The sequence below is a fragment of the Topomyia yanbarensis genome, unplaced genomic scaffold, assembly GCF_030247195.1.
Source record: "Topomyia yanbarensis strain Yona2022 unplaced genomic scaffold, ASM3024719v1 HiC_scaffold_367, whole genome shotgun sequence".
NCBI classification, from domain to species: Eukaryota; Metazoa; Arthropoda; class Insecta; order Diptera; family Culicidae; genus Topomyia; species Topomyia yanbarensis.
The window spans coordinates 1-19741 of record NW_026683566.1 but is presented as its reverse complement, the minus strand read 5'-3'; the positions used below and the strand labels follow the sequence as shown (position 1 = coordinate 19741).

The 19741-nt window shown below is 43.8% G+C and overlaps 1 protein-coding gene across 1 annotated transcript; it reads right to left on the bottom strand.

Moving 5' to 3' along the window:
- Window positions 1-1567: 1567 nt before the first annotated feature.
- LOC131695331 (mucin-19-like) lies at window positions 1568-9549 on the bottom strand (the record flags this gene model as incomplete). The annotated part of the gene is made up of 3 exons (XM_058983794.1): window positions 1568-2629; window positions 2689-3680; window positions 4395-9549. Coding segments are annotated over 3 exons (6438 nt in total), but the record flags the coding sequence as incomplete, so codon positions are not given.
- Window positions 9550-19741: the final 10192 nt, after the last annotated feature.

Sequence of the window (19741 nt, the reverse complement as noted above, 5' to 3'; positions counted from 1 at the left end):
AATTGGCACCAGTATCCTTGCTTCGTTCCCAAGAACCAATATAACGACAAAAATGTCCTGAGAATGATGAAATACTTCTGTCTGAGCGCAACGAAAATTCGAATGGAATTCTCCAATTATCGCATTATCATTTGAGCCAATACGATGAAAAAATATGTCAGACGCTGTTCTAACTAACTCCTTCAAATGGGTAGGGCGATAATAGAAACAAAGCCATAATAGGATCCAAACCCTATTTAGTTAAGGTTTAGAGTGATTCTTTAACCTTATTCTCAAAATGAGAAAAATCTCCATGAATAATTCTCGAATATATTAGTCGAAAAAATGCTCTCCGTGTTTGAATTTTTTGGCCCTTTTAAAATAGCACTCCATACGTTTGGGATAATTTATCGGGTTTGGATACTCACTAAAAGTTTTATCGGAGTAAAGCACCAACCAAATTTCGTAAACTATCTCGAGCTTTATCGCATCAAAGTTTCTTGCGTGAAACTGATCGTTTTTTACAATTTCAATTTTTTTTATATATTTAAGGGGAGTGTCCCTATGATTAAACGGACCATGTTGAAATTCAAGGCAGAAATGTCCGTTTTTTTGCAAATAATCGGTTATTTTTCGAGCGCTATATTAGTAGTGTCAATTAATCGATCATAAAATCGATAAATTTTATCTCGACAATCCAAAAGTAAAAGTGGTATTCAAGACGCTTTTGGTAAGCGATTTTCGCGAAGTTTGATATTTGTCGCTAGAAGGATTTTATGGTCGATTAACAGACATCAATTTATCGATTTACGCAATTTTTTCTAAACCAATTATAGATTTTTCGATAAATCGATTAAACGTAAATACGTCTTTCGAGTAAAAAATAAAGCATTAATTCGCGGATTCAACATTTTTCTTTTAAAACACCAATTGGCTAATCCAAGTGCAGTTGTGTTAGTGCAAGATCGAGGTTAAATAGGGTGGAGAATCGCTGTGTGCGTCTATTATCTCGTATACATATATGTCTATACACATTGCAACTGTGGTGGCGTCCTAGACATCAAATAAGGCAATACACTCAGGTTTTTTTACGCGGTTTTTTTGCGCGGTATTTTTTTACGCGGTTTTTTACGCGGATTTTGAAATTTACGCGGATTTTTTTAATTTACGCGGTATCCATTAACGAGGGTCCCATTAACGCGGATTCTTAAATAATATTGAAACCTTATTCTATGCTACCCCGTAGTGCAGTTCAGTGAATAACGAAGCCCAACGGGTAAGAAGTGTGATTTTTGTTTTAATTTCACATATTTTTTTTATTTTGATTATAGAGGTTTTAACCTTAGGGTCATCCGCCTCTTTTCGGGTTAGAGAAATCTCTTTTGGAAAAAAACTCAAACCTGCGTGTGAGTTTGGGAATCGAACCCAGGAGAGCTGCGCACAAGGTATTTTCACATATTGTAAAAACATTATCCACGGTTTTAACCTGATCCAATTCCATTTATGAAATGTACCAAAAATATGATATGTTATCCGCCATCGAAGTACAGCTAGATTTCCTTTCTATATAGAAAAAATCCAACCCATCTCTACAATAAATTACATTTATTCACTCAATTTTTTTCTTAACTCTAATTACACTGCTTTCACTTTCATTCACAAATAGTTCGCCCACGGTGCCATCTGTCGACACTTTTCTCGAAAACAATTCACAACTCTCTACTGCTCAACGTTTCCGGAGCAAGAGAGTCTCGTTTTCAGGAAAAGATTACAGCCACCGCTGCGTATCGTGGTTATACGCACAAACACGCCCGGGGTAGTGACCGTGCCGCGAACTGGATGTGAATGTCATCCTCCCATGAGATAGGTTGTGTGTGGTTTATAAGCCAAACTACCCTTTGATGCTATTTTCACTCCTTGCGGAAGGTTGGAAAATATTTACATTTGATAATAAATACCTACGACTTTAAATGACTAATTTTTGTTCCTAACTTGCATATCTGTGATATTTTGAATTGTTTTTCTTTTGTTTTCTTTCCGTATGGCTTTTGAGAGTTGTTTTTTTTTTACTAAAATATGACATCTTCCTGACTAGAACTAGATAGATGTCTCGTTGAATTACTTCTTTTCAGTCAGTACCTTCTTCGTACATTTAAACGTGACTGCAACGTCGACGAATTTCGTCCGTGCAAATATTAGTACAAATCAGTCCTGTTGGTGGAAGCTCTCTAGTAACCAGCTATATCTAAGAATCCCTTAAACTACATCTAACTAGCTTACTGAACTAATCGCGCGTCTCGTCTTGGTCGTTGACTAATCGTTTCGGTCTACGCATCCGAGCAAACACCCTCGTATCTGCTCAGAAAAGACTCTTGCGTCGGTTTCCAATATTGATCCATTCTACTGGCAGTTCGGATCGTTCCTGCATCGGTGTGTTTTTACATTCCGGTATTTTGGCCACCCGCTCGCATCGTCGACTCACATCCCAGTAAACGTATCCTTTGGGACAACGATACATGTTTGGCATCAGAGTGTCACTGCTGCGACCTTCACCCGGTAGGCAGCGTACGAAGGTTGAACTGCACTTGTTGTTGTCCAGAGCAAAGTGACCCTCTGATGGGCACAGTGGTTTCATAGTACGAACTTGCATCTGTAAAGATAACTCGTTACGGAGATGAAAGAATGGACTCTACTGAAAACATTACTCACCACATTAACCGGGGGTCCAATGGCACTGCGCAGGTATCGCATGCTTGGTGCCTGGCATTGCTCGTCTCCTTCGGCAGGCTCGTTACACTGAATTCCTTCATCGTTGTAGACGGTATCGTTGGGGCAGCTGAACACCACTATGCTGTAGTCGTAACTGTTTTGTTTCTGCGTACATTGGTAGAACATGTTGCAGTCCTGTGGATGCCGGCGGAAACCAGTCGGACAGACAAAGCTAGTCTGGCCCTCTTCGACCTTTGGACAGTTGCTCTGACAACCTTCAGGGCACTTCTCAGGGGCTGCTGTAGTCGATTGTTCTGAACTGCTGGTGGTGGTTGTTTCGGCAGAGGATTGTTCTGTGGTTGTTGCCTCCGTTGCGGGCTCTGTCGCTGCAGATTCGGTTGTCGTAGTCTCGGCGGCGGCCTGTGTCGTAGTCTCAGCTGCTGCCTGAGTCGTAGTCTCGGCGGCGGTCTGAGTCGTTGTCTCGGCGGCGGCTTGCGTCGTAGTCTCGGCGGCAGCCTGCATCGTAGTCTCGGCTGCTGCCTGTGTTGTAGTTTCTTGAGCTGACTGACTCGTCGTTTCTTGGCTTGTATCCGTTGGCTGTGTGGTAGTGTCTTGTCCTGCTGCAGTGGTAGATTGAGTTGTCGTATCTTTACCTGCTTCGGTTGGCTGAGCCGTTGTTTCCTGTCCGGGTTGAGTTGTCGTCTCTGGTTCAGGTTGAGTCGTAGTTTCAGCAGGTCCCTGCGTAGTTGTAGATTCACTAGATGTTGTCATCTGTGAAGCTTGCGTTGTTGTTTCCTGACTAGCTTTAGTAGTTGTGTCTGGTTCAGGCTGTGTAGTAGTTTCTTGGTCTGTCGGTGCAGTAGTTGTTTCTGTTTTCGTAGTCATCTCTGCTGATGTCTGTGTCGTGGTGTCTTGACCGGCCGATGTTGTTTCTGTACTTCCTGAAGTCGTGGTTTCATTAGCTGGTCCATCGGTAGTACCACTTGGTTTCTCTGTAACATAGGAGGTTGTAGTTTCATCACTGGGATCTGTGGTTGTCATCATCATCGATTCGGTGGATGAAGATGATTCGGATGTGTTTGATTTACCCGAACAGTCTCTCGGAGGCGAGACACTGTTCTCGTGGTTACAGGTATTTACAGCAGGATCCCATATCGTGCCCTCGGGACAGTCAAAGTGGAACACGGAGAAATTTTCACCCATTCCGTCCCAATCGACACACCGATAGAATTTTTTACAATCGTCGGGATTTGGGAAGTAGCCCGCCTCGGTACAGTTCACCGGGGTTGGTGACGATGTTGATGATGACATACTTGTTGTAGATGAAGTTGACATGCTTGTTGTAGATGAGGTTGACATGCTTGTTGTTGATGAAGCAGGCATGCTTGTTGTTGAGGATGATTTTTCCGTGCTAGATGAAGTGGTTGTCATGCGTGGAGTTGTGCTTGAGGAAGTAGTTGTCATGCTTTGGGTTGTGGTAGTCATGCTTGGAGTGGTTGAAGCAGTAGATGAACTCGTAGAGCTCTGAGTGCTTGTGGAGGAAGTGGTAGTCGTGCTTTTGGAAGTGGTTGTCATGCTTGTTGTGGAGGAGGATTGAGGTGGGGATGAGGTAGTAGTGGTAGTGGTTGTTGTTGTTTTGGCGGTAGATTCTGATGGAGCGGATGTAGTGGATGATGTTGTGCTAGTGGATGATTGATTATTGTTACCTGTTTGGCCGCCGCACATTTCAACTACATTTTCGTGATTACAAGTTTGAAGTTCCTGGTCCCAGGCTGTACCATTCCCGCAATCAAAATCGTACTTTGTGTAACCGCCTTTGCCGTTATCGACACATCGATAGAATTTTTTACAGTCATTTGGATCACCCATAAAGCCTTCCGATGTACATTCACCGCTAGATGGTTGATTCGAGGTTGTTTCATGATTCTCTTCTGTTGCAGTGGTAGTAGTTGTTTGCGCTTCGGAAGAAGTGGTTTCTTGAGACGATCCGGTCGTTGTCATACTGTCAGTAGAGGACTGACCGGTGGTTGTAGTTGTTTCTTGAGCAGCAGATGTCGTAGTTTCAGCCATTGCTGCTGTTGTGGTCTCTGATACTGCTGCAGTTGTAGTATCTGCTGAAGCAGACGATGTTGCTTCTGTTGTCGCGGAAGTTGTAGTCTCTGCGGTCGTTGTTTCTTGGGATGACATTGTGCTTGATGCTTCGGTAGTTTCTGGTTGCTTTTGTGTTGTTGTTTCGCCCGCAGAAGTTGTTTCCTTGGTAGTACCTTCAGATGTTTGCGCTTCGGCGGTCGTAGTTTCTTGAGATTGTCCTGCGGTTGTAGTATCTTGAGAGCTCGATTCATGAGGTTGTGTAGTACTTTCGGAAGATTCTTGACCGGCGGTAGTAGATGTGGGTGCGGCAGTGGTCATTTGGTTTTCTGAATCCGGGGGGCTCTGTGTGCTCTGAGCATCTGGTTCTGGCGCAGGTTGTGGAGGTCGATCAGCTCCACAGTTTTCAACTTCGTAATCATAATTACAGGTTTGTAGGTTTTGATCCCACGCAGTTCCATCGGCGCAAGTGAATTCGTGCTTGGTATAGCCTCCATTGCCATTATCTACACATCGAATGAATTTCTTGCAATCACTTTCGTGTGGCATATAGCCTTCCGATTCGCATCCTTCCGAAGACATGGTTGTGGAAGATTGTGCATTGGTAGTTTGTTCTGTGGCTGATTGAGTCGTTGTGTCCGCGCCAGATGTTGCTGTATGACCCGCTTGGGTAGTACTATCGGCAGTTGGTTCTGTGGAGCTTCCCTTTGTCGTTTCTTCGGCACGATCGGCAGTAGTTTCTTGGCTCGGAGACGAGGTTGTTTCTTGGTTGGAAGACGAGGTAGTTTCTTGGCTTGATGGTGTAGTTGTTTTTTCACTTTGTGTCGTTGTTGTATCTTTTTCTTGGGAAGTTGGTGATTCAGTGGTTTCAGCACCGCTACCACTCGGTGATGTTGTTTCTTGTCCAGAACTTGATGTTCCCTCGGTTGTTTTTTCTTGAGGCTCGGTGGTGCTATCTACATTGCTGCTTGTAGTTGATGCTTCGGATGTTGTTTCCTGGCTGGACGGCATTGATTCTGTTGAGCTGGATTGATCTGGTGGCAGATAAGTGTTACCAGGTCCCTGTGGACTTCCACCTTCAGGGCGACCTTCGCTGCCTTGCGAAGGACTCTGTCCGCCAGTTCCGCATTTGGAGTTCTGAACCGATGAGGGGTGGTTACAAGCCAATATATCGTTGTCCCAAATAGTACCAGGGCCGCAGTCGAACTCGTATCTAGTATAGCCACCATTTCCATTATCGACGCATCGATAGAACTTTCGACAGTTGGATTCATGTTCCATGTATCCCTCGCGTTCGCAGACTCCATTGCTGCCAGCAGGTACTGCAGGAGCGTTCGTAGTTGTTGTTTGCTGACATGGAGGAATAGTTGAGGTTGAGTTGCTACTGCCTTGGTCAGGTTCCTGTGATCCATCAGGGCTTTGAGAACTTTCTGGGCCTCCTGAACCTTGGGAAGACTCATCTGGTTTTTCAGTTGTTGACGAGCCGGTATTGTTAGGTCCATTTGATTCTGCAGAGCTATCTGGTCCATCCGGGCCACCCGGACCACCGGGGCCATTTGAATCGGGACCATCTGGACCTCCTGGACCGTTTGGACCATTCGGTCCGTTAGGACCGTTCGGTCCGTTGGGACCATTAGGACCATCGGGACCATTAGATCCATCGGGGCCATTCGGGCCGCTCGTACCATCGGGACCATTCGAGCCGTTTGAACCATCCGGGCCGCTAGGACCTTGATTATTATTATTGGGACCACTAGGCCCATCTCCGCCGTTTGAACCATTGGGACCTTGATTATTATTGTCGGCACCACTTGGACCGTCTCCTCCACCGTTTGAACCATTGGGACCTTGATTATTATTGTCGGTGCCACTTGGACCGTCTCCTCCGCCATTCGGACCATCGGGATCTTTAGATCCATCGGTTCCGTTGGGGCCATTCGGGCCGTTCGAACCATTGGGACCATTTGAGCCGTTTGAACCGTTCGGGCCGCTAGGACCTTGATTATTATTATTGGGACCACTTGGACCATCTCCTCCGCCGTTCGGACCATTGGGACCTTGATTATTATTATTGGGACCACTTGGACCGTCTCCTCCGCCGTTCGAACCATTGGGGCCTTGATTGTTATTATTTGATCCACTAGGGCCTTGCCCACCTTGGTTTCCGCCGTTCTGACCGTTACCATTGGAACCACTTGATCCTGGTGAACCATTTCCTCCAGCATGTTGTGCCATTCCTTGATGGCAACTGGGATTCTCGACGGCCCAAGCATGATTGCAGCTCGTAGTACTGTCATCCCAAACTGTGTTGTCACCACATTTGAACTCATGTTTAGTGTATCCATCTTGCCCGTTCGACACGCAACGATAGAATTTTTGACAGTCGTTGGGATCACCCATAAAACCGTCACTGGTGCAAGCTGGAGAGCTACCACTGTCGGTATTAGATGATGACGAAGACGGCTTGGAAGTGGTGCTCTGTGGTTTGGCTGTTGTTGTGGAAGTCGTAGTCGTAGAAGTGGTAGCAGCGGTGGTTGTTGTAGTTTGCACTTCATTGAGATTTGGATCGGTACTCTCCTCCGTGTTATCTGGTTGCGGAGCTGAAGTGGTAGACGCACTGGTTGTTGATGATGAGGAGGAAGTGGTAGGAGCTGCTGTGGTCGATGATTGGCTGGCTGTTGTTGTAGGCTGACCAGTTGTGGATGACTGTGTAGTCGTGGTTGTCGATTGCGCCATCGTTGCAGTTGAAGACGCGGAGGTCGATGCGGGTGTGGTTGTCCCTTCCGTTGCTGGTGCTGAAGTCGTAGTTTGTTCTTGAGAAGACCCTGATGCTGTTGTTTGCGAAGCTTCGGCATTTGTAGTAGCAGGAGTTTGATTGCTGCCATTCGATCCTTGTTGGTTATTGTTTGACTGACCTGGTGGCTTTTGTGCATTGTTTGAACTTTGCGGTGTTCCGGAACCATTCTGATTGTTCGAAGAGCCATTTTGACCTTGTTGTCCATTTTGAGAGCCGGTTTGTCCTTGGTTATTTTGATTGTTGTTGTTGCCTTGGTTATTCTGATTATTATTGTTATTCTGATTGTTATTATTCGATTGGCTGTTCTGATTATTGCTGTTATTATTCTGATTGTTGTTATTCGATTGGCTGTTCTGGTTATTGCTGTTCGATTGACTGTTTTGATTATTATTGTTAGATTGATGGTTCTGGTTATTATTATTGTTTGATTGATTTCCATTTTGGCCTTGTTGTCCGTTTTGAGAACCGGATTGTCCTTGGTTGTTTTGATTGTTTTGGTTTCCTTGGTTATTCTGATTATTATTGTTATTATTCTGATTGTTGTTATTCGATTGGCTGTTCTGATTATTGTTATTCGATTGATTGTTTTGATTATTGTTATTCGATTGATTGTTTTGATTATTATTATTGGATTGATTATTTGACGACTGTTGTTGGTTGCTGCTCGATCCTTGATTTTGGTTGTTGGAGCTTTGACTGTGCTGATTTTGTCCTTGATTATTGTTATTCCACTGGTTGTTGCTGTTGGATCCCTGACTGCTACCCTGATTGTTATTGTTCGATCCTTGGTTTTGATTGTTATTGTTACTGGAACCTTGACTGTTGCCGTTGCCACTTTGACCTTGACTCTGATTGTTGCCAGATGAGCTCTGTTGATTATTATTCCCCTGGTTATTTGAGCTCTGGCTCTGATTGCTTCCCTGATTATTGCTTGAACCCTGTCCGCTAGATCCTTGATTATTGTTATTAGATTGGTTGTTATTGTTTGAAGATGAACTGGAACTGGAGCTGCTGCTACTGCTGCTCGAACTGCTACTACTACTCGAATTTGAACTGCTCGAGGAAGATTGCGTAGAACTGCCTTGTCCATCACTTGTCGACATTGTCATATTCTGGTAGTGGCTCATATTACTGCTACTGTTGCTCTGCGAAGATGTCGTGTTAGTCGTTACTCCATCTTGTGTCATTGATCCGCTACTCTGGGACGCATTTTGTTCCGCTGAAGCGTTTGTTTGACTGAACGATTCAGTGTTTACAACATAATCATTTTCCGCTCTTTTCGTGCATCGTTCAACGGCGTAATCATGATTACAAGCATCTATACGATCGTCCCATACAGTTCCGTCACCGCAACGGAATGAGTACGTTGTGAATCCGCCTTTTCCATTGGATACGCACCGATAGAAAATCTGACAATCAACAGGATCTCCAATGAAACCCTCCTCTTTGCAAGGTGAACTGTCATCCGCTGTCGAAGATTGTTCCGGTCCGGTAGAAGATGGTTTCTCATAGTGATATCCTCCGTCTTCCTCGTTATTGTCGTCACCGTTTGAGTTGAGTTCATTTTCATTATCGGAAGGCTCCGGCTCAGGAGGCTGTTGTGGTTCTTGTTCTGGTTCTGGTGGTTGTTCCTGTTCTGATGGTTTTGCTGGCTCCTCCGGTTCCGGTTCGGATGGTCCGACTGATTGTGGATTTTCCGATACTTGCTGCGCATTCGACGATTCACCTGTCATTGGCTCCGATGGAGCGTAACTATCGTTACTGTCGAGTTCGTTATTGCCGCCACCACATTCCGGACGCTCGGAGTTGCTCGGATGGACGCAGGTATTCTCAACCTCGGAGTAAACCGTGCCCGGTCCACAGCGAAACTTGTACGGCGTTAGTCTGTCTCCTTCCTGCACGCATCGGTAGAAGGCGATGCAATCGTTCGGATCTGCGAAGAATCCTTCCTGTTGGCACTCAAAGTTAGCGGCTGAAATGAGAAAAGGTTAGGATTAGAATACTTTGAAGTTGGCCTTTTTTTGGCGCAGTATTAGGTGCAGACTTCTTCTTGTGAACACACCGAACATTCAAGAGTATATCAGGTTCAACGTTCTTAGTGCTTAGCGATCTGCACAAGAGCTAAATGCCTCACGGAAACGTGACGAAAGAAGAATCTACCGTAGGGGAATTTCCAGTAGGGTAGATTCACCGCCGTGGACTAACCAACTATATCGTAACAAAAATGGGAGAAAATTGGCTCGCGAAACAGACATCGCTACCGAAACAAATTCCGCTGCTAGAGAACTCATCGTCGGATAATATCCGAATAGATCTCGATAAAGCGTCGAGAATTAAATCAAAACTCAAAGGTCGAGCCATTTCATGGACCATGTGAGGCTCCCAGATAGAACAGAAAAAAGAGATGCGACGAAAACCCAACGAGCCGCCCCACGAAGTAATACCCCGATGTAGTTTCGTGAGGAAGAAGGGCGAAGAAAAAGTAAGGAGTATTTTAGTGGTTAGGCACGAAAGTGAGTCGTGAGTGCCACACAATGCCAATACACTAGAGGCGAGGCTTTTGAAGCTTTTTATACCTAACTATGAAAAAAAGAAAAAAAAAACGGGAGTAATCGTACCCTCACCGAAATCCTAACAAGCTTGCGATTAGCGACATAACGAGCATTTGCTTCCCCGTACTGGCCACGCCCTTGGAAATTCCGCCGAACTCAGATGCGTCCCTGGCGGCTGCTGATGTGATGAATCCTGCCTCTCCCAGGATAAGCTCGTACGATACATCTAGTCCAGAACTGTCTGCACTGTATATCTTTTGCAGGTATTCGCAACAACGCCATCGGAGGTTATAGGGACACCTCTTCGACCCACCAACAAGCTTTGAGCGGAATAGACGTCAGAAGTGAAGGTGTTGCAGCGGACATGAGCCAGCCCTCGTCTAACTTCCACTCCACCGCCTTTAAAATCAAATCAACGATACTGGTCATTCAGTCGAACACAAGTGGCTTGCGAGGATGCCTGGGTGACCTGCAACGGATCATTGCTAAGACTGAGCCCATCTGCCTGGGGTTTCAGAAGACACGCATCCTGGATTAGACGAATCCGTCATCATAACTTGGACATTGATAATTGTGGGACGCCGCCAGCGGAGATAACGTTTACCGGACGGTGGGTCTGGCCATCCGGATCTATGTACCATACCGACAGACATTTGGATATTGAACTGAAAGCCGCCGCCTGGAAGATCGAATATCGAATATCATTGGCCAAGTTGAGACCCCGATCATCATCGCGGAACATATAAATGGGCACCACAAGATATACGGCTCACGTGTATGCAATAGAAAATGAAACGGCAATGCCGAAGTAGTCGAAAACAACGACGCCAATGTTCTCGGCGACAGCCGTTTAACATTAATCCGCGGACGGACGGACGGACGGACTCCACCATCGACGTCTGCTAGAGGATGCGGGCAGGATATTGTGATGGGACTGTTCGTGTCGATTACTTCCTCATCCAGATTACATACGCCAAGATGCCACTTGCAACAACCTGTCGAAGGTCCCGCTACGAAGAGACCATAAATCGGGACGAGTCGTACACCCTGGACAAAATCACCAATATCAACAATTAGGCCACCGTTTCCTATATTTCCATGATATGTGAGAACCTTCCCCGGCAGGCAGTGCACTGGTGGTGCTCGAAAGTCGGAAGAGTCATCAGGGCACGCCGAACAGTTCTGCTGATACAGAAAAAGACTTCTGTAGACGACCCACACCGAAGCCAGCGAGCTGATGATTTCAGAATTAGTAGGTGAAGTATACAACGAAACGAGGCCATCAAAGGGATAGAAGAGATAAAAAACACCAACTGGACCAGATTTTTCGAGGGTATATTCCCGGATTCCTCAACTTCAGAGTTCTGGTGGAGAGTTAACGCCCAAGCGGTAAGCGGCAACACAGCCATTAACGGGTGTGCGCCGATTGATCTCACGACCATCAGCAACGAGCTCGGAAGGTACTTTGCGTCCCTGTCTGCAGACACCGCACTCCCAGCCGCGTTCATGCGAATCAAGCAAGGGGCTAAGAGTAGCCCGTTCGTTCCAAACCCGATTCAGGTCAAGTATACAACAAGCCTTTCACCAGAAGCGAATTATGAGCTGCATCAGAATCGATACACAGCAAGTCTGCCGGATGGGATGATTGTAACCGTCCTTTGACCGCGGTATGAGAATTACTGCACAAGCAGAGACTACTGGTCGTGTTAATGAAGTTGCCCGACTGAGCTACAAACCAACTGATGCATTTGGAGTGGTGAACTGATGCCCGCCTTATGGAAGGAAGCCCTAGTAATCCCTATCCTTGGACAGACCTGACCCATAGAAGAGAACGACGACTGCTCAGAGTTTGGCATACGACGACGGTCCCACACACCCACACCGTTTCGCGGGTCCCTTCAATAGCATGTGTCACTTGCGGAACCCGAACCACAGTGGACTGGAGAACTGCCCGGAGTTCGGCGACCTCCACTGTACATTACCGCAATCCATCTTAGAGATCCTAGTGCTACTGTCTTTATACAAGGACGCGGGACTTCTCGATCTTCTGTGACAGATATGACATGAACATAATCTTTTTTAAACAATATTGAGTTGGTCCCCGGCAACATATATACATTAGACCGGCAACAATTTTGACTTTTTTTTTCGGAACACTGCCTCTCTTTCTCGCACATGCTTAGAATAGGAAATTTCAAAAAAATCCGTTTGTCTTCAAAATTAAATAACTTTGTCGGGGAACCTCCAACCAATATGCATTCTTCAACAAGGCAGTTCGTTATTAAATAAGCTACGCCACCGTAAGTTTTGAGGTATGCAGAATTACTGTGGAATTTTTTATTGGAATTTGATTTTTAATTTCTGATTTTCCATATATTTCACCATAGAAACTTTTAAATTCTTGTGAGTGAACTAGAGCTATAGGAAAAATCTTATATTTGGCAGATGGTTTGTAGAGTTAATTACCAATTGAATTAGGAGTGTTCCGAAAAAAAAACAAAAAAGTTGCCGGTCTAATATACATACATCATCACGCCAGTTAGGTTTTTCAGTGAAGCAATTTAGGCGTCAACATCGAGATAAAATTAAATAAAGTGAGATACGCTTCAGAGAGTAAATTAAAATAATTCACCCTATCCCCATCAGCTACTCAACACATCCCGACCAGGTGAGAAGGACGATAGCCCTTAACTTTTCTATTTTTTGTTCAATTTACTAAGGGGAGCATCAAAGAACGATGGCATTCTGCTGCTTCCTAAATATCGTTACGTATGACGACCACATGAACCATGGCAAAGGACACCGGATGGATGTGAGGTAATCTGGTTGGTTGGGTGCTCGAACACCAGCACAAGCCTGTTCGACCTGTGGTGCTACTTTTCGGGTGGCAATTGTTCCGGATGTAATGAGTTTTTGGTACCTTTCGAAAGGAGCGCACACACAATCACAAAAATATACGAACCGATACTCGAGGACAGTCGGTGGCTACAAAAGAGGCGCCTCTGTTAGGTCCTTGTCGCTGTGGTAGAAGGTAAAGTGCAGTGACTGTGTACAGCCAACGATAAGAATTAATTAGATTTTTTCTCGGTCTTGTTTTCGAACGGCGCCAGGCACGAAGGTATTTTTCGAAAGTGTTTGGTAAATAAATGCATCACGAGGAAATAGGAAAAGTTTCACTTGACTTGAGCTTTCCGCCTGGGAGTAGGTCTTGAAAGCGAGCTAGTTTCATGGTTCTGGAAACAGCAAACAAAATCAAAAGGAATTCCAATTGTGAGTGTTTTACACCTGATTCGATCAGAATAGTTCTTTCTGATAGCGAGGTGCTCCAAGCTTTCGGGTGCGCATTGTTGTGCTCTATGGTATATACGTTTCGTTGAGCGCAGAAAAATAATTCTCCGCCCTTATCTAGACCAATAAATCTGAGTGAAAACTATTTTCATTCCCCCTTTTATTAGTATTCTTTCGCCTGCTTTGCTGTTTATTGACGTCTGAGTGCCAATAAATCAATTATTGTGCGGAGTGGTTCACTCTCGCGTTGGAATGTCATCGAAGGGTTGGTGGGTGGAGGGTTCGGGGAATGTCTGTCATTATTATTTTATTTATAACACGAGCATTGTGCCAAGAGCAGCTGAGTGTCGATTGAGTTGGGAAATGTAATCATTGCACGAAAAATCCGTTCTCAAACATCCGCAAAGATGAACGCTGAATAAATAAGGGGCGTATTGTCGCCGTTGTGAAAAAAAAACGATACTTCGTGCCTAATGTTAAGAAACACTTTTTTCGAATTCGGATTCGGTTTTGTAAATCAGTAATGTAGTAAGCAATGGAATACAGTTTTCATCCAAGATACTGTAGCCCCTTGATTTATACAAAATATAAACTGATTGCACCCTTTATACAGGAAGGAATGATTTGATTTTTAACCTATTTAAGAAGTTACACAACCGTAGAAGAGCATTCATTCTGTGACTGTCGGTCCGTCTGGTAGATCTTTCCAGTCCGTGGTGTTTCACGTTAAAAAGAAAATAGTGATAATTCGCTGCCAAGATTATCTTGCGCATTCTCCGCCTCGTCGAGGTTTCAGTATTGTTTTCTTTTGTGGTTCTGTGCGTTTACCGTTATCCGGCCAGTGAGCAGTGAAGCAGTGTTTTTCTTCTAGTAAACAGTGTGGATACCGTTTATACACAAGTTAAATATCTCTGTTCTACAACAGCTCCCATTCTTGTCTATAATACCACCTTGCACTGGGCAATTGGCTTGTGCAAAATGACTTCCCCTGATAGTGGTTTATATTAACAGTTATGTGTCCAACAAAAAAACACCTTTAACAGGCCAACAAGGTACCCGGGTACCCACAAATTGAAATGTTCATAACTATGGCTTCCTTTAACCGATTTGGACACTTTTAGATATTTTGGATTCAGGGACTCGTCCACTTTTTGATTCTATACAATAGAACCGGAATAATGGATCTGGTTTTTGGTAATCCGGATTTTCCGGAGTAATGTTCCAGTACTAGGATATGATTTATAAATTTTAATAATGTACTAGTAATATGAGTATCAAAACTCTTCAAATTGTCTCGGAAGTCTGTTTTTTTATTGTAACGGGACCCTATGGCAATTTGAAAAATGGAATTGGAATGGAATGGCCACTCACGGCCCCGCGGGAACCTGCTCCGGAATGTCCGTTCTGGGGTCAAATCACCAAATGGTTCCAAAACCACGAGATACAGCCTGCTGATGCAATTCCAAGAATTTTGATACCCATATTGCTAGTATCCCATTGAAGTTCGCAAATAATACCCCAGCATTGGAACCTGCTTCCAGAAACCCGGATTCCCAGGAATCGAATGAAGTAACCCGATTCATTTTTACCAAGTCCAAAAGTGGATGAGTTCCTGAATCCAAAACGGCCAAAAGTATCGAAATCGGTTGGACCTTAGTTACGGGCATTTTAGTTTTGTGGGTACCCGGGTACCCATGTCGGCCAGCTACGTAGTAAAAAAATTCAGGAGCCCCTCCTCATTCCCACCCTTACTATATCAACAATATTATTAACCCAAAAGCTTGACTTAGTAAAGTTCTAAGATGTCACAAAGTTTCAATTTCCAACTGTGGATAAAACATCGGAATTTAATTAATTGAAACTTAAAAAGGTACCCAGGTACCGCGTCGGACACACAACGGTTAAGGTGAAATGGATGTCGAAACAAAATACGCTCCCCGGCTCAAGGTTTATCAATGCTCGGCCACATGATCCTCTTCCGAGCCAAAGACAAAAAAGTGGTTGAATTTGTGGTTCGAGTTCTGACGGAACGATTTTCGGCCGTGAAAAGATTGTCGAAAATACGATAAGCTTCGGGGCGTGGTAAATAGCTTACACCAGACAAATAATATTTCTGGCTACGGACCTTTTACGAAGGAGTAGAGAGTGTATATTCCATCTAACAGGGTTGAAGTCAGGAATCAGTAGCGTCTGGCTCAAATGGCACGTTCTACCCGTACTACCTCCTGTCTGTCACGGTTCGTCTACCCGTTCGCCTTTTTGTACCGCGGGTCATGAACTGCACAAATTGCAAACAACTGGTACACACAGCCTCCCATTGTAGCAACAAGGTTCGTTGTGGGGAACGCTTGTAGATGATGTGGGAAAGTGTGTCTACTGTAGGGGAAACCCACATGATCCTCCGACATGTCCCGCGTACAAGCAGTGCAAAGAGAAACTTAAGCGTTCCCTACAGAAATGCTGAAGATAGCTACGCCATCGAATCCTACGAACATCTATATTAACTTGTCTACTGACGAAGGCGACTGTGATGAACCCCAGGAGGGAACATCTTCTGCTGTGCCTAGAAGCAATAGAAAAAGGAGGAACATTTCCTCCCCCAAGCTTCGTTGTAAAGGCCAGAATGTGTCTCTTCAAGGTCCCCCGAAAATAACTACTCGAGGAAGTACTCGTGCAAAACCGAAGCACGTCGCTCCCGGTCTCAGAAACCAAAGCTCAGAATAGGAGTTTCAAGCACTTCCATGGACATCAAAGACCCCAAGTATTCCCATATCTCAGCCAGAGAAACAAACCAGCGCTGGCTTAATAAATTTCTCTGATATTGTAGACCGTATTTTTACAGCTTTATATATTTCTGACGCTCTGGAAAGCATCCTGATAAGCTTTCTTCCCGCAGTAAAAACATTCTTGATGCAGTTGACTGCAAAATGGCCCTTCCTTTCAGTGACTGTTTACTTCGATGTCTAATTCATTGCTTGAGGTTATGGATTTCTACAGTGGAATAGCAGACGTATTATCCAGAAAATCGATTCTTTAAAAATTTTACTAAATAACTTGAAATGCGATGCATTATGCGAATCATGGATTACTTCAAGAATAGATCTCAACTTTCACGATTTCAATACTAATCGCTTGGATCGAGAAGATTTTTACGGAGGAGTACTTTTGGGAATCAAAAAGTGCTATTTTTTCAATCGAATCAACCTTAACCTTAAGAGTTTGATTAAAGCCAAGAAACGTAACTACTGGCACCGTTTAGTTGACGAGCTAACGAGAGAAACATCCATGGGCACGTTCCAGCACGAACGCGAAAATAAAACAGTACTAACGAAAGCGAGGAATATTCAAAATTCAATTCGGTTTCGCCAAGAAGGTTTGTCCAGATTCTGCCCCGGAACCAAAAATCTCCCGCGTTGCCAGACTCTGCCAAAGGACGCTTGTTGAATTTATCATCACACGCGCAATGCGGAGTGTTGCCGATCCGCAACTGAGTCATATGAAAGCGTCTGGAGGAACGCCTGCCGGCTCGAGAAGGACCGCCCGGCGTCCCAATACATGATGCTTCCTGATAAAGACCGTCCAAGTCCGTAATCCTTAGGGGAGAGTGAGGACACTTGATCCTTGGGGTTATTTGTTTCCCTGGCCATATCTCATTATCTATACGAAAAAAGTTATCACAATATAAAAAGAAAATGAAGTATTTGCTCGTTTATGATGTTTAAAAACAAATCTGATGTATTACATTCGGTTTGGAAAAGTTGTGATATATTTTAGAAAATATGTGTTTAAATCCATCTCGAAGATCTTTTTACAAATTTTTTGAGCGGTTGTATGAGATAGTCGAACTAATTATTTATGAATATTTTCATTTACGATTACTTTCTTAGGGCTTTTGTCTAGAAAAACAAGTTTTTTGAATACAAAATTTCACAAAACATACAAATAAATTTTAATTTTGTTTACCTTATACAACAGGTATCTTTGATCCCTGTAACAATGGGTATTCTTGATCCCTATCATTAGTTCTCTCAAACACTTTTGAAATGTATAGAAATAGAAAATCATCATTTTCATAAAGTACCGGGCTCTATTAATTGATCTAAAATGTTTTTTCCGTGAACAAATCATGATATAAGTTATTGAAAGTTGGAAAAGCCAGTTAAACAGCACTGATTTACAGTAAATACTTGTCTTGACTTTCTGTTGTGGTTAAAGTATGTCGGGCATCTAAAAAGGTAGTATCATTAGTTAATTTGTCAGAACAGGTGGTTAACTGAACTTTCGTATCTATAGGTCATAGTGTGCTTTGTTTCTTTATCCCTAGTAGGCGGGGGATCAAATTACCACACGTTTTCACAAAAACCTCGTTTTGACATGATTTTCAAAACTGTTCATATTACTGGCAGGACATAATATTCGGATTGACATATTATTCATAGCTCTTACAATTCGGATTGGCTACAAGATGGCGAATTTTGCAATTAAAATTTTTATTTCGTTGAAAAGTTATTAGAAAAAAACAAAAGTGGGATCAAGCGTACCCATTCTCCCCTACTGTTGATGGCGATGCCGGACACTGAAAGTTAATATCTTTCACCCCCTGTCAGCTTTGTCCACCTTATCTCCCTCCTGTGTTTGATACCCAGATGTAGGAATTAACCCTCCCTGAATATCTTTTCAAAAGTTTATTTTTCGTTAAGAAATGCCCAGCAGTGAAAACTACTCATAAAAATTGCTCCAACTAACCCTCATCGCCAATCTTCATAAAATTGAATCACTCGCTCTAGTTATCTCTAGTTTAAATATGTTTGTAAAATGTTCCGTTTAAGTATAACACTGCGAAATAAAATTAAAAAAATTGAAACGGTCTGGGGTCCAGGAAAACCCTGGTGAAGAAATTTTTGAAAAATATCGGAATGCGAATTCACAGTTTAAAACCAAATTTTGCGAAATTTAAATGTGCCAAATTCAAGTAATGGCGGGAATCCCAATTTTTTTCAAAATTTTTTTCATTATGATTTAGTTGGAACCCTAAATCCCAGCCATCTTTTTGTTTGTTTTGTTCCCAAGTCCAGTTCGTTGGGGATTTTTTTTCGAGAGTTGTCCTACTGGAGCTATAGAGCTAGGTTCTCGGAAGACCTCCCCGTCAGAATCACTTGCTACAATTGCAGACGAGACATGTAATATCGCCCACTAAAACACTGCTTAAGGCCAACTGCAGCGGGCCGTGATTCAGAATGTGATATTCATTGTACGGTTCATACATGTGCGCGCGTAGGGGCGTGATCGCGTGTATCATCGCGAAGGGTTCGAGCATTTCTACGTTAACGTGTTCGATCGTGTGTGCGTTTGTATTTCGTGTGTGCTAACATGTATTTAACTGTATAAATTGTATTTTATAACCGCGTGACTTTCGCAGATTTGCGTGTGTTCAGGAATGATCGCGCGCGGACCGTGAATCTGATACTTAATTTTTGGCGAACGGTTCACATTCTAGAAGACAGTGGGTTCTTCCATATCACCAGAGTTCCCGGTCATGTCGCCATGGAACGTGTTGTTTAGTGGATATGCTTTATTTTTTGCTTGGCCCAACTGAATGTATGGACCTAAGTTGCTGGAACGGAGGATAATGATTTACGGATGAAACCGATTCTTGATCGCGCGAACACGGACGTTTGCGGGTTCACGTTTGTAACTTCTTATGTACTATAACGTTCACCTTATTACCGGAGTGTTATCAAGTTTGCGCGATTGCAGGCGTAGGTGTGCATAGATTATCACGAATGGCTTAAGCCTTCGTATGTTGACGTGCTCGTCGCATGTTCTCGCTTGTATGTGACTTCACGTGTATAAATTCGATTTTGTAACCCTGTGGCTATTCACATATTCGCGTGTGTTCTTAAATGGTCACGCGGATCGTCATTCTGATATTTAGTTTTCGGTGTACGGATCACATTTTGACAGGGAGTGAGTTACCCTATATCACTAGAGTTGCCACGGTATGTTATGTCCAGTGGATGTGAGAGCTTCCTTTTTTAAATGGTTTAAATTAAAGGCATGGACCAAGACTGCTGGAACCGAGAATAGAGACGAAGTGACCGATTCATGACCGCGCGAGCGCAAGAGTTTGTAGGTTCTCGCTTGAAACTGCGTTTGAATGTTTATAAGTGCTCAGACGTTCATATTATCACCGCGATGGTATGTCTGCGAGAACGCGGGAGTAGGTCGCGTGTATGATCGCGAAGAGCTTAAGCATTTGTATGTTAACAGGTTTGTCGCGTGTATGTGACTAAGTGTGTACCAATTCGATTTTATGTCGTCATGGAAC